This window comes from Leucoraja erinacea, chromosome 18, assembly GCF_028641065.1.
Source record: "Leucoraja erinacea ecotype New England chromosome 18, Leri_hhj_1, whole genome shotgun sequence".
NCBI classification, from domain to species: domain Eukaryota; kingdom Metazoa; phylum Chordata; class Chondrichthyes; order Rajiformes; family Rajidae; genus Leucoraja; species Leucoraja erinaceus.
Genome location: NC_073394.1, coordinates 17,452,976 through 17,467,315, shown reverse-complemented (window position 1 = coordinate 17,467,315; position 14,340 = coordinate 17,452,976). Strand labels below are relative to the sequence as shown.

Here is a 14,340-nt window from a genome sequence, read left to right as displayed (position 1 = left end):
AGCAGGGAAGCTTAAAATTGCCTCATGCAGCTCTACAAACTTTAAGAGTCCAAAAATGACAAGCAAGCATATTAATGGAACTGTTGTGCAGATGATTTGTAAAAGTAAGTGAAAAGCAGGATAAAAGTCCTGTCGCAGCAACAAAATGTATGCAACATTTCCTGCAGGGACTGTGAAATGACTACATTAACCTCTATTTCAACAGCCTAACCTCTTCCAGAATGAAATACTTCTGCAGATTCAGCTTGCAATTTTTATTTCGTTTTAAATTATCACTGACCAAATTTCAGCTGAAGGTCATGGTCATGCATCGTACAGTTTGGTTCCTGGTCAGTTTAATTATTTTTGGGTGCTGTTAAATTAAAAATGAAATGTTTGCATTCTTGCTGCCGTGCTCCACCAGTGCACAGATACAGAATGGTGGCTTATCTTTGGAGGAGGGGGGAAGGATCAATTCTGCACATGACGATATGAAAGGTAATAATTAGATGCACAGAATCTCTTGCTCAGAGCAGGGGAATCGAGGACCAGACGACATACAATAGGTTCAATGTGAATGGGAAAAGATTTAATAGGAATCTGAGGGGTACATTTTTCACACAAAGAGTGGTGGGTGTATGGAACAAGCTGTCAGAGGAGGTAGTTGAGTCTGGGACCATCCTGACGTTTAAGAAACTGTTAGACAGGTAAATGGATAGGACAAGTTTGGAGTGATATGGACCAGGCGCAGGCAGGTGGGACTGGTGTAGCTGACACATGTCCAGTGTGGGCAAGATGGGCCGAAGAGCCTGTTTCATAGAAATTAGAAACATAGAAATTAGGTGCAGGAGTAGGCCATTCGACCCTTCGAGCCTGCACCGCCACACTGTATCCCTCTATGACTCGAAGTAGTCTCTTTCATTGTGCCCAGGACCAGTTCCTCAACAAAAAAAACAAAAAAAAGAATGAAAATTAATTAAAACTAACCAAGTATGAAGTGTATATTTATTGGACCCTTTCTTGATTTCAGGAATTCCCAAAGTATTTCTCACAATTTAAGTACATAGATTTAACTCTATACTCTATAAGTTATACTTCTAAGGAAATATAAAAACACATTTGCAAGCAGAATGGTCCTACAAGCACCAATGAAAATTGACTTAATTTCTTCCTGGAAGGCAGCACCTCTGACTGCAGCAGTTCCTCAGAGAAATACAGTGAAATACAAATGTTACCTTGGCTGGAAATCTCTGGACTATGACCTCCTTACTCTGGTGCCAAAATTAACATTGAACTAAGGTTGATACTTGAAGTAAAATTCTTGGAAATGTTACACATCATAAATAAACTCAGAATTCCAGAATTCCACCATGCATCCCAGCTAGCCTCTATTATTTACTTATTGAAATGTCAATACGGTGAGGTTATGGCTTGAACCTTTACCGTGTAATTTTCCCTTGACAATTAGTTAGCTTTTCACCTTGTTTTTTATCATCAACCTGGAATACACATTTTGGCGTACAAGCACACCCAGGTCTCGTGCACCTCCCCTTTTCCTCATCTGACACCATTCAGATAATAATCTGCTTTCCTGTTCTTGCCATCAAAGTGGATAACCTCACATTTATCCACATTATACTGCATCTGCCATGCTTCTGCCCACTCACCCAACCTATCCAAGTCACCCTGCAGCCTCATTGCATCCTCCTCGCAGCTCACACTGCCACCCAACTTTGTGTCATCCGCAAACTTTAAATCTTCACCATCTCCATTGCCAGTCTATTCTAGCTAATTCCCATCTCATACCTTCAAAGTCTTCTTTATTCAAGTTCAGGACCCTAGTCTCTGAATTAACCGTGTCACTCTCCATCCTAATGCAGAATTCCGCCATATTATGGTCACTGTTGCCCAAGGGGCCTTGCACAACAAGATCGCTAACTAATCCTTCCAAATTACACATTACCCAATCAAGGGTGGCCTGCCCTCTAGTCACTAGATCTAGATCTATGTTTTGCCCAGACCAGGATGTAATCATGGAAAGGAGTTTACCAAAAATGTCCCCAGGCCTGGAAAATTGTGTCAATGAAGATTGGATAAGCTGGGGATGTTTTTGCCAGAACGGGCAGTTTTGAGGGAAGACTTAATCAAGATGATAGCTGGACAGATTTCAATAGTCTAGTGTTTTATTGTCATATGTCCCAGATAGAACAATTAAATTCTTACTTACTGCAGCACAACAGAATATGTAAACATAGTACATAAACGAGAGAAAATAAGGTTTATACACACATAGAAACATACTCCAAAAACAAACAATTATAGTGCAATAATAATAATAGTTTGTTGTAGTTCAGAGTTTATTTGTTGTCGTGTTTAATAGTCTGATGGCTGAAGGGAAGCAGCTTTTCCTGAACCTGGACGTTACAGTTTTCAGGCTCCTGTACCTTGTTCCCGATCGCAGTAGTGAGATGAGTATGTGGCCAGCATGGATTTAAAGTACTTGTTAAAACAGATTAAACGAAAAATAAGAAAAATTTGAAAAACTGGAGATTGGTTGGGTATGCCTGGAATTCTGGTGGGGCAAAAAACTCTCACTCGTTTAAAAATTATCTGGATATTAAAGTGAAGAAATGTGAGCTGCAGGGTTAGGAATGTGGTGCTAAAAGGTGGGATTGGATTAGGTCATCTTTCTGACTGGCATAAACATGATGGATTGAATGGCCTCCTTTCCTTTGTAAATTTTCTATGATTTCCGAGTCATGTAATTTACATACTATAGAACTTCAAAAAAAGTGGCTTTGTCATTCATCTTCTCTGCAGTAATAGGATTCTCAGAACTAACAAGTTCTTTCTCTCAGAACTAACAAAAGACTTTTCCTTTAAGCTTATTCCATTTGAAATCTGAAATACATATTAAACACAATTGTCAATATTTAGCTGTGACCTAATCACTATGTTACCAAGATATTACAAAGTTCGCTAACACAAAATATTGAACTTTGTTGCATAAAGTTAATTAGAACTGACCTATTTTTTTTATATCTCAATCTCCATCAAATTAAAATAAGCATGTCTTTACAAATGATGATTGTATCAATGGGTGATTACTGAGTTGCTTTAGTGTCCGTTTGATCAGCAATTGTAAGCATGTAGCTGTGATCCTTCACATCCTTGGCTTTCAATCTTGTTTTTCTCTTTCAAATGTATTATTATTACGTTAGTTTAGTTACAGAAAGCAAAGACGGAAAAAATGAGTGAAAGTATGTTTTTTCACCCCATTTATATCATTCTGGACCTAGTCTGTGTATATAATTTATTCAATGACATTGCACTTGAAACTTAAAATAACTTTCATTTCAATTAATAATATCAAAACATTTCTTCGCTCTGAATATGCTGTGTATTTAGATAGTAGTATAATTGATATGATCTTAAAAGTTGTTCAGAAATACAAAATCCTGATTATCTAATGTAGAATCAATTTCATTAGTACAGGGGGTACTGCTTTGTTGAGATTGCTAGCCATCAAAAGTAAGGAATGCAACGATAGTTAGTGGCGACAAAAAACTGGGCAAATATGTCTATGTAATTAAATATCTTTGACTTTTCATTGTAATCTCTGTTCTTGTCCCTTCTAGGTCTGATCTATTCTGCTTTGATCATATGCTATCTCACTTTTAGCTCATCTCCTACACTCTCCTCCAGTGGTACTTCTATTCTGTATCTTCTAATTATTCTACTTAAAGATCACCAGAGGTTCAGTGCTCTTTAATCCTCCAGCTACCGCAGCTTTCCTGGCTCCAGTTTTTCCATTGCTGATCACCCAGCCTTTAAATAGCCTTTAAGCCTATTGCTGATTTCATAAAAAAATCTTTCCAGGATTCAGCGCATTGTTGAGGTTCATCTAGACCATTCTGAGGGTTTACTTGGCTCTTCATTAAAAATAAAATAGTATAGATAACTGATATTCGATCATAGAATTTCCCTGCTTTTCTCCAGTCCATACATTCCCACATTGCACTTTGTGCACCCAGATGGCCCTCTGCCTAAAGCCAACCACAATAAGAGCCTTAAATCTTTGATAACGTTTTCTTATGTAGGGAGAGCAAATGATGGAGTGAAAGATATTTTGAACTCTGGTAGTGTAAAGGGAAAAGGGAAACACAAATTTCTGAGAAGGAAAATAGAAACTAACGGTTGAGAAGAAAGTGACTAAGGATGAGCACAGAGGGAGGTGGCAAACTTAGTAAGACATGCAAAAGAGCAACACCTTTTATGTGCTGTGGATTTCTCAGGATGCTATACTAACTGCAGGTGCTGGTTTAAACCAAAAATAGACACAAAAAGCTGGAGTAACAGGCAGTGGAGGCCAATTCACTGGATGCATTCAAAAGAGAGTTAGATAGAGCTCTTAGGGCTAGCGGAATCAAGGGTATGGAGAGAAGACAGGAACAGGGTATTGGTTGTGGATGATCAGTCATGATCACATTGAAGGGCCAAATGGCCTACCCCTGCACCTATTGTCTATGTATCTATGTATCTCTGGAGAGAAGGAATGGTTGACGTTTCGGGTTGAGACCCTTCTTCAGATTAGTTAGGGAAAAGGGAAACGACAGATATAGACAATGATGTATGTAGACAGATAAAGAACAATGAATGAAATATATGCAAATATATAGCAATGATAAAGTAATAGATGCAGTAATATAATAAACAATTAGATAATCTTGAAAATGGAAGAACCAGCAAACTAGTAGCGAGAAATGAAGCAGTTATGAAAAGGAGGTGCGATGTCTTTCAATAAACATTTCGCCTGGAGACTAATGCATTTAATTCATGGTGGACGCTGAAGTCATGGTGCAGTGACAGTGGGGAGCAATGGGCACATCCCACCTAATATACAGAAAGGTCCTACTTAACGTAAATCAACCTACTTAACTACTTACATAACTTAAACTCTGATCTTGTGCTCTTCCGGTTTGCGAGGTTTTCTATTTGCGCAAAAACGGTACCCAATAGCGCTACGATTTTTCGTCAGCTCATCATTCTCCTGTGCTGCGAGTGCATCGTTTCATTCCGATCGGTAGTATATTGTAAAAGTTAACAAGGTTTAAAAATCATAAAAAGCGCGCGTGCGCAGATCGATATCCTCTCCTGCCAGTCAGTGCCACGCGGATTGGTCTCTTCTCCTGTCACTCCCGTGGATGGTCCGCCCCTTCCTGCGCCATCGTGTTTTTACTAGAGCTGAGGGATGCTGCGGGTGACCGACGGAGGTCTCTAACTGGAATTTGCGGAGGGGCAGGAAGTGGCCCGGCCCGGCCACGTAATCGTAGATGTCGCCAAACGGAAAGTTGATTCCGGCGGAGGAGGGCATCCAGTGAGACACAAACGTACCGCCTTTGCAATGTCCCGCAGCTCCAGCTCCAGCCCCTTCCCCTCCGGTCCCCCTCGCTGGCTCCTGCTCCCCTTCCCCAACCCCCACCACCGCCAGCATGGCTGTAGCTGCTGGTGCTTCCGAGCCGATCTGAGGCCTGGCTCAAAGGGCACCAACGGCTGATGCTCCTCCGGGGCAGGCAAGAAGGGAGAGGAGCAGCAACCTTGAGATCCTGGGGAGGGAGAGTGGGGGAGTAGAGGGGATAGAGGGAGAGGAGGGGAGTAGGGAGGGGAGAGGAGTTATGGAGGGAGGGAGTGACTGAGGGTAGGGGAAAGAAGAGGTGAAGGAGGGATTGGGGAAGTAAGAAGGAGGAAAAGAAAAGGGAGGTGAGGAGGGAAAGTGGGGGCGGAGGGGAATAGAGGAAGGGGGAGTAGAGGATGGAGGAGTGGGGGAGGTAGTGAGTGGGAAATAGAGGGAGAGGAGGGCAGTGGAGGAGGTGAGGAGGGATAGTGGGAGGATAGGGCGAGGTGAGGAGTGGGGGAGGTGGGGGATAGAGGGATAGGAGGGGGTAGGAAGGGGAAAGGAGTTATGGAGGGAGGGAGTGGCTGTGAGTAAGGGAAAGGAGAGGGAGAGAAAGGTGAGGGAGGGATTGGGGAGGGGAGGAGGAGAGGGGGGAGAAGAGGAGGGGGAGAGAGTGCTAGGGGTGATAGGAAATGAGCTGCGCCTGTGCAGTTGGGGGCTATGGGTGAGTGGTGGAATATTGTGTTGGGGGACCAAGCCTCCTGTGTGACAGGGACCCAACGGGTCCCACTTAGTCTAGTGGTATTTAAATATCACTGGTTCAACATGAGCAGGCTGGTTTTGGTACCAAAGTGAAACTTTTATTAATTTAAATGGACACCTGCTCAGATTCGATTCAACCTGAAGGCCCGAGTGCCAGGTTTTCTGATGATTAATCTGGATTGTGCAAGTGAATGTATTTCATCATTCCTGGGCAGTAATCTGATGGGGCAGATCATCCACTGATTTGACAGGCTGTTGAAATAAAATCATTGAAATAGGAATCAGACAGCTTCCAACACAGCCAGGTGATCTGTTCTATCAGATTATTATCAATCAATAAAAAAAAGATAACCTATCCCATGAAAAAAAAATGCTGCCTGTCACTGCATTTTGGAGTTCAAATGTTCGCAGATATCTAGTAAAGTTGATAAGAGTAGTAACAGATTATGATTCACACAGAAATCATACCCACGCATGTTTTTATAATTAACTGAAGGCGTTTGATTAAAAGGGTTGCTCTGATAAACGTTTTAAAGAGGCATAGGGCTTGAGAGGGAGGATTCCAGAATATTCAACTAACATGGAGACACAGGAGACTGCAGATGCCGTGGAGGAAAATGGGCAGATGATGTTTTAGCTCAGAACACTTCTTAAGACTGAAGAACTCTACAGATGCTACCTAACCCCCTGAAATCCCCCAGCATTGTTTTTTTTTCAAGATTCCAGCATCTGCTACAGATATCTTTGGGGGGGAGGGGAAATCACTTAATTTGACTATTTTAGTTTAAGTAAGTAAATAAGTTTATTGGCCAAATATTCACATACAAGGAATTTGCCTTGGTGCTCCGCCCACAAGTAACAACATGACATACAGTTACGAATGATTCAGAAAACACTAAATATTAATACTAATTAATAATAATAATACACAGGTCTGTAAATCCCCAGAAGCGTAGAAATGCATCTTACCTTTGTGCTGATCCCTACCACAGGGCTGAATCCTGGAAAGAGGTTTTATATTAACATGAGTGCTAGGCTGAAGAGGGCTGATTAGATCATCAGCATTGGGAAAAACTGGCCCACAGACAATGGAGGATTAAAGAGCTCAGGACCACTGGTAACGTCAAAGTAGAAGATAGAGAATGGAAGTGCCACTGGGGGAGAGAGAGCAGGTGATGCGCCACGAGTAATTTGGCACATCACCTACTGCTAGTTAATCAAAGCACAATAAATCAGACCTAGTAGGGACAAGAACAGAGATTGCAGCTCGGTCCAATACATAGTTGGAGATCTTTAATTACCAAGATGTCCATTTATCTAGTGTTTTGTCACCACAAGCCAGCAATGCGTTCCTTACTTGAAGAAGAACACAAATTTTGGAACCTTGTGTAGAACCTTGTGTTCTAGATTCCAGTTTCTGTAGTTCATTGTGTCTCCCTACTTTTAATGACTGGCATTCTCAACAAAGCAGAAAAATGAATTTGATTCCACATTACATCATCAGTGGTTTGTATTTCTATACCAACTTTAAGATCGTGTCAGTTATATTGCTAGATTCAGAGCTAAGAGTGTTATGATTTAATTCACTGAATAAAGTTATATTAAGTTTCAAGAGCAATATCACTGAATAAATGATATGCATAGGCTGGATTCATAATGATTCAAATGGTATAAACTGGGGTTGAAAGACATAATTTAATTAAATCGTTCTAGCTTTGAGTTCACTAACTGGAATAATGCAGCTCATATTCTCCTTGGTAGCTTATAACCAAACAATATGAAAATTGAACTTCCTCTCTCTGGCTTTACAATCTGCAACTCTTCAAAGTTGTCAGTAGCCGATTGATCAGCAATTCAGCCTATCTGCTGCCTATCTGCATCAGTTTCCCTCTTAGTTCAGGAATCCGCTTCTCCCTCAATGTAGTGAATAAGTTCCTTCCATCCACAATGGTCCTGTTGATTATTCATTATAAGGTTCCCAACACTGAGATCGATCTTCCCACCCAACGGAGAGAGGTGAATCTCCTTCTTTGTAGTCTTTGCCTGCTTTAATATAAGTGATTTTGTTTTTCTACATTCACAAATATTATGCAGCATGGTCATCTGGACCAGTTCCCCGTCCTTCCTAATTGACCTGATGATTATAACTCCACAAGTGATGAAAATCAAACAATGTGCTATCAGTGACATTAATCAGAATGTTTGTATTGAGGACAGCGAACCATGATTATCAGCAATGTGAAGAAAATTGTGACAAAATCTTTACCAAAGCAGTGATTTAAGAATGCTTGCTGATATTTTTCCTCTCAAAAGACAAGGGGTACCAAAGAATGTGAAAAATAATTGCAGGTCATGGTTAAATGCCCTGTCTTCTTTCGAAGAGTGTAGAACAGTGCTGAAAATCTTCAACTTGAGAAGTGTTATTGAGCTGAACATGCTCCTTCTGAAAACTTTAATCAGGTCACAAAAATAGTGTTTGTGCCTCACTTAATCAAGTTGACTTTAGAGGCTTTATGTCACAGAGCTAACAACCCTCCTACTACTGCTAGCTGTATAGATTATCATCGCTCAGTTTCAATGGCCTTCATTTAGCCATTGGCTTCAGCCATAAAGGACATAGTATTTTATTTTACTTGCTGCACAATGTAGAAATTGCCTCTTGAAACACAGGCACAGATGATATTTTATTTATCGATGCAACTGTTGTAAGGAAAAGGTTGTCCATTGTTGTGGGGGGGAAAGGCTCTCATGTGTGATTTACCCTGTCCGTCTCTGAATTATTGCCAGGAGATATTCTAACGGCATCAGTGCAACATCAATGAATCCAGGAAAAATTAGCCATTGTCACGAAAGCAGTCACTGGAGCTGTTAGCACAGCTATCTGTTTTCCAGTCACCTACCTCTGCTGCACCCTATATTCATAATCTTCAATCAGTCTTGAGACAACATTCATGCTGTAACTAGTGGCAGCCTTTTACGTCCTGCTCTTGTTGTGTGTTAGCAATAACAATTTTTTGTAGTACATTTCAGCAGATGGAATAATTTTTGCAAAATCCTAATTTTGCTTCAGGAGTGGGACTATGTTTTAGAACCTTTCATGTTGATGCAAAATGAATGTCAGTAGGTATCCTGTCTCGATGATTAGTTCCTTCATAGTCTGGTGAATTTGAAAGTAATAATAGCATTGATTATTCAGCCTGCAACGTCTTGTTGATGATTGATGCAATTTTTTGTTTATTTTTGATGGAATTTCTTTCATCGTTGTGAATGTGGAGTGGAAGATGGATGGCCATGTTAATCACTCTCACCATCTGTGACTAGTCATTTTGATCTGATCTGCTGCATCTGTGTAATGCTTGATGAAGCAGAGATGCCGAGAGAGGAATTATGACCTGTTGTTTATATTAAATGCAATTTTATTATGTTAAGTGTGAAAAAACTTGATTTTATCAATTCTGAAAACTTTTATTTTATGTACATTTTTATCCTGCATGTTCAACACAATTCCTTACAGTATTCCTTACAGACTGTCCACCTTTTTATTGATCCAATAGAATAATTCATGAAAAGACAACAAGATTTATTTTGATTTGATTTTGAATCCCAAATGTTTCATTCGGATTAAATGTTTTACATCCTTTTCCTAGCCCTCCTCTCCTGAAGGTGGTAATTACTTCTGGAAAAGGTTTCATGGTCAACCTTCAAATAGATTTGTCCATGGAGGAACATCATAATCAGCCCAATGTTTCACCTTTCCCAATGTGAGAATATTAATCACTATAAATGATGAGCAGTGATACGGAGTTACACTATGAGGGTGGCACCATGGTGAAACCATTAGTGCTTCCTCTGCACAACTCCTGGCACCTAGGTTCAATCCTTACTTTGGATGCTGTCTTTGTGGAGTTTGCACAGATTCTCTCAGAGGGAATAATTTACAGGGATGCAGTGAAGATAAGGGGAGAGAGAAAGGCATCGAGGGGAGTATTTACTGGGAGTTCACATGGACCCAATGATCTACTTCAAAGTTGTTCTATGTTTAGTTTAGAGATACAGTGTGAAAACAGGCCCTTCAGCCCACCTGGTCCGCGCCGACCAGAAATCCCTGTATATTAACACTATCCTACACACACACCCACTAGGGACAATTTTTACATTTACCAAGCCAATTTACCTACATACCTGTATGTCTTTGGAGTGTGGGAGAAAACCGAAGATCTCAGATACTGACAGCATCTGCAGTCATGATCGAACCTGGGTCTCCGGCGCTGCAAGCGCTGTAAGTCAGCAACTCTACCGCTGCACCACCGTGCTGCCCATAATGTATACTATAAGAAGTAGAATAATTGCAATATTTAAGAATAGACTCCTGATATACTTGCATTATCATGAGTAGATAAGTAGAATTGCACAGTTGTGTAAAGAGTCACGAATCTTCTTCTTCTTGCAAATGGAACATAAATAAATAAAAGGAATAGTTAGATCTCAAGACGGGTGTTGAGCAGCCAGCTTGTTTGCTCAGCGTCAATGTCAGCCAGGCCCTGAGCTCCATTGGGTGGCTGCCTTATTGAGGCAGTGCCTTCGATGGTGGGGAGGTCAGAACTCGCAATGACTGGGCAATGTTGGGCACTTTTTGTAATCATTTTTATTCCTGGGCATTCGAGTTGCCGAAGCAGGCAGCGATGCAACCAGTCAATATGCCCTCCAATGTACAGTGCATTAAGAAGGTATTCAGGCCCTTTCACTTTTTCCACATTTTGTTATGTTACAGCCTTATTTTAAAATGGATTCAATTCATTTTTTTAATCATCAATCTACACACAATACCTCAGAATGAAGAAGCGAAAACAGGTGTTTAGAAATTTTTGCAAAGTAATTAAAAATAAATAACTGAAATATCACATTTACATAAGTATTCAGACCCTTTGCCATGACTCTCAATATTGAGCTTAGGTTCATCCTGTTTCCATTGATTATACTTGAGATGTTTCTACAACCTGATTGAGTCCACCAGTGGTAAATTAAATTAATTGGACATGATTTGGAAAGGCACACACCTGTCTATATAAGGGCCCACAGTTAACAGTGCATGTCAGAGCAAAAACCAAGCCATGAAGACAAATAAATTGTTCGTAGACCTCCGAGACAGGATTGTGTTGAGATACGGATCTGGGGAAGGGTATAAAATAATTTCTGCAGCATTGCAGGTCCCGAAGAGCACAGTGGCCTCCGTCATTCTTAAATGGAAGAACTTTGGATCACCAGGACTTTTCATAGACCTGGCCGCCCGGCCAAACTGAGTAATCGGGGAAGAAGGGCCTTGGTCAGGAAGGTGACCAAGAACCCGATGGTCACTCTGACAAAGCTCTAGAATTCCTCTGTGGAGATGGGAGAAACTTCCCGGAAGGCCAACAATATCTGCTGCACTCCACCAATCAGGTCTTTATGGTAGAGTGGCCAGACGGATGCCACTCCTCGGTAAAAGGCACATGACAGCCTGTTTGGAATTTGCCAAAAGGGTTAATTTCTCTGGTGCTCTGGTCTGATAAAACCAAGATTGAACTTTGGCCTGAATGCCAAGCGTCACGTCTGGAGGAAATCAGGCACCGCTCATCACCTGGCCAATACCATACCTACGGTGAAGCATGGTGGTGGCAGCATCATGCTGTGGGGATGTTTTTCAGTGGCAGGAACTGGGAGACTAGTCAGGATCGGGGGAAAGATGAACGCCGCAGAGAGATCCTTGATGAAAACCTGCTCCAGAGCATTCTGGACCTCAGACAGGGGTGGAGGTTCACCTTCCAACAGGACAATGACCCTAAGCACACAGCCAAGACAAGAGCAGGAGTGACTAGTCTGTGAATGTCCTTGAGTGGCCCAGCCAGAGTTCAGACTTGAACCCGATCGAACATCTCTGGAGGGACCTGAAAATAGCTGTGCACTGATGCTCCCCATCCAACCTGACAGAGCTTGAGAGGATCTGCAGATATAAATGGGAGAAATTACCCAAATACAGGTGTGCCGATCTTGTAGCGTCATATCCAGGAAGACTTGAGGCTGTAATCGCTGCCAAAGGTGCCTCAACAAAGTACTGAGTAAAGGGTCTGTAGATCAGTGACTCATGTTATGAGTCATACATTGTAGCTACGCCCACTAGTTTAACAAAAAGCCTCCCTGCCTTTCTCTCTCACTTTTAGAGTAACGTGCTAAGATGAAGTTATCTGTGCTGTAATGTTAATAAAGTCTTTGGATCTTAATCGGGGTGCGTGACTTTGGTTATTCCAACAGCAGAAGCTCAACAGAGTCTGAATACTTATGTAAATGTAATATTTCAGTTATTTCTTTTTAATTACCTTGCAAAAATGTCTAAACACCTATTTTTGCTTTTTTTAAATTATGGGGTATTATGTGTAGATTGATGATAAAAAAAGAATTTTGATATAAGGCTATAAGATAACAAAATGTAGAAAAAGTGAAGGGGTCTGAATACTTTCTGAATGCACTGTATAAAATCAAGAGAATATTCATTGACCTATCGGATCTCCTCAAGCTTCTCAATCATACCAGAAAATGATGGAGACGTCAGTCAGAGCCCATTTTGACAAGAGTGATCACGGGATGAGAGAATCTTAAATTAGGCTATTGAAGGGAAAGGAAATTTGTGTGTATGGAACAGCAGGTTATGTGGAATAATGTAAAGTTATTCTTTTGAGTGAAGTGACACCACTGGGAGGAGGAAAGCAGGAAGAAAAGATGGTTGTGTTTTTAAAGACAACCCAGAGAAGAGATGCAACAGAGCAGGTCTCCTTACCACAGTGGAAGTGGTGCAAATAATAAAGGGGGAAAAAAACACTTTTCCTGTTGAACTTGGCAACCTTGAAAGCCCAAGATGAGTGTGCAGATAGGGTAAAGGAGATTAACCATACAGGTTAAGAATTAAAAGCAAGAATGGACAAACCATGAATTAAGAGGATGTTGTCGCCGATCAACTGGACTCTGACAACTTGCATTCATTTTCCATTCACAGTTTATTTACTTGTGCACAAGGAGAGCAGCACAGTCCCAGTTACCGTACTACTCTGAAATTCTGCTCGGAAGTGTCAACTTTTATTTAGATTTTGATCAATTGAAATCTTGCCTGCCTGAAAAATCCTTGATAATGCACACAACCCACACTGTAATCAACATGTAAACATTATTCCTACAGTTGGTACAGAACCTACATTTACATTCAAGGAAGGTTTGCACTTGTTTCTAAGTCATCAGAGCTGCCGCGAAAAGGTCCCAGTGAATTTAACAATAGCAAAAAACAAATGCAGATTGAACTCAATCCATTGGTTTGCAAAATAAATAATTATTACAGTGGCTTTATGTTCCTAACATAAGCCCATTGCTGCTGAATTGATGCCCATGAAAGTGCATAATATATTGGCCAGCATTTGTAAGGTGCTCTAATATTTTTGAATGGGAACTTCTGTGTGAACTGTTTCAATTATCTGACTGAGATATAAAATTGGCCAATATACAGTTTGAGATGCTATGTGTTATTTTTCATTTATTCTTGCAGAATTTTTCTTTTTATCTTTTTAGAAAATTGTTCTTTTATAAGTTACCTTATATGGCTAAAGTCTCACTGATTTTACTGCAACATATGGTGATTGAATGGAAAATTACTTAAACAGGACTAGATGGAAGGTTCTATCCACGTGTAATTTGAACTCTTTTCCCTCCAGCCACAGGGACTTGAAACCAGAAAATTTATTGTTGGATGAAAAGAATAACATTAGGATAGCAGACTTTGGAATGGCTTCACTGCAGGTTGGCGACAGCTTGTTAGAAACGAGCTGTGGGTGAGTTTACATTTTGCTGTTGTAATAAAGAAAACAAAAATATATTATAATAATCGATTGCTTCTGAAGGTTAACTTCTACATTAGAAAAATATAATTTATTTTAATGCAAATATTCAGCATAGATGCACAAGCTACAGTTTTGAAAAGCAACCCATTTTTTTGGTGTCTATTATAATTCAAAGCACAATGCAATGCGATTTACCGAGATGTTGTCAAACCTCAGAAAGGTGTTTATCATGAACTTCCATTAATCTTGATTTAGATTTGAGCGTGCTCATTGTTTTAGCAGGATATAACTATTATAAACAGTGTGTGCTGTTTGCTTTTAATTCAAACAATGTTGATAGTAATA

At 40.5% G+C, this 14,340-nt stretch overlaps 1 protein-coding gene across 10 annotated transcripts in view; it reads left to right on the top strand.

The window, feature by feature from the left end:
* LOC129705702 (serine/threonine-protein kinase BRSK2) overlaps positions 1 to 14,340 on the top strand; it is a 702,405-nt gene that overhangs the window by 533,558 nt on the left and 154,507 nt on the right. For all 10 annotated transcript variants that reach the window (XM_055649416.1, XM_055649414.1, XM_055649422.1 and 7 more), the window contains exon 5: positions 13,870 to 13,986. In XM_055649416.1, the coding sequence (XP_055505391.1) occupies positions 13,870 to 13,986 (117 nt within the window). The remainder of the gene's footprint in view (positions 1 to 13,869; positions 13,987 to 14,340) is intronic.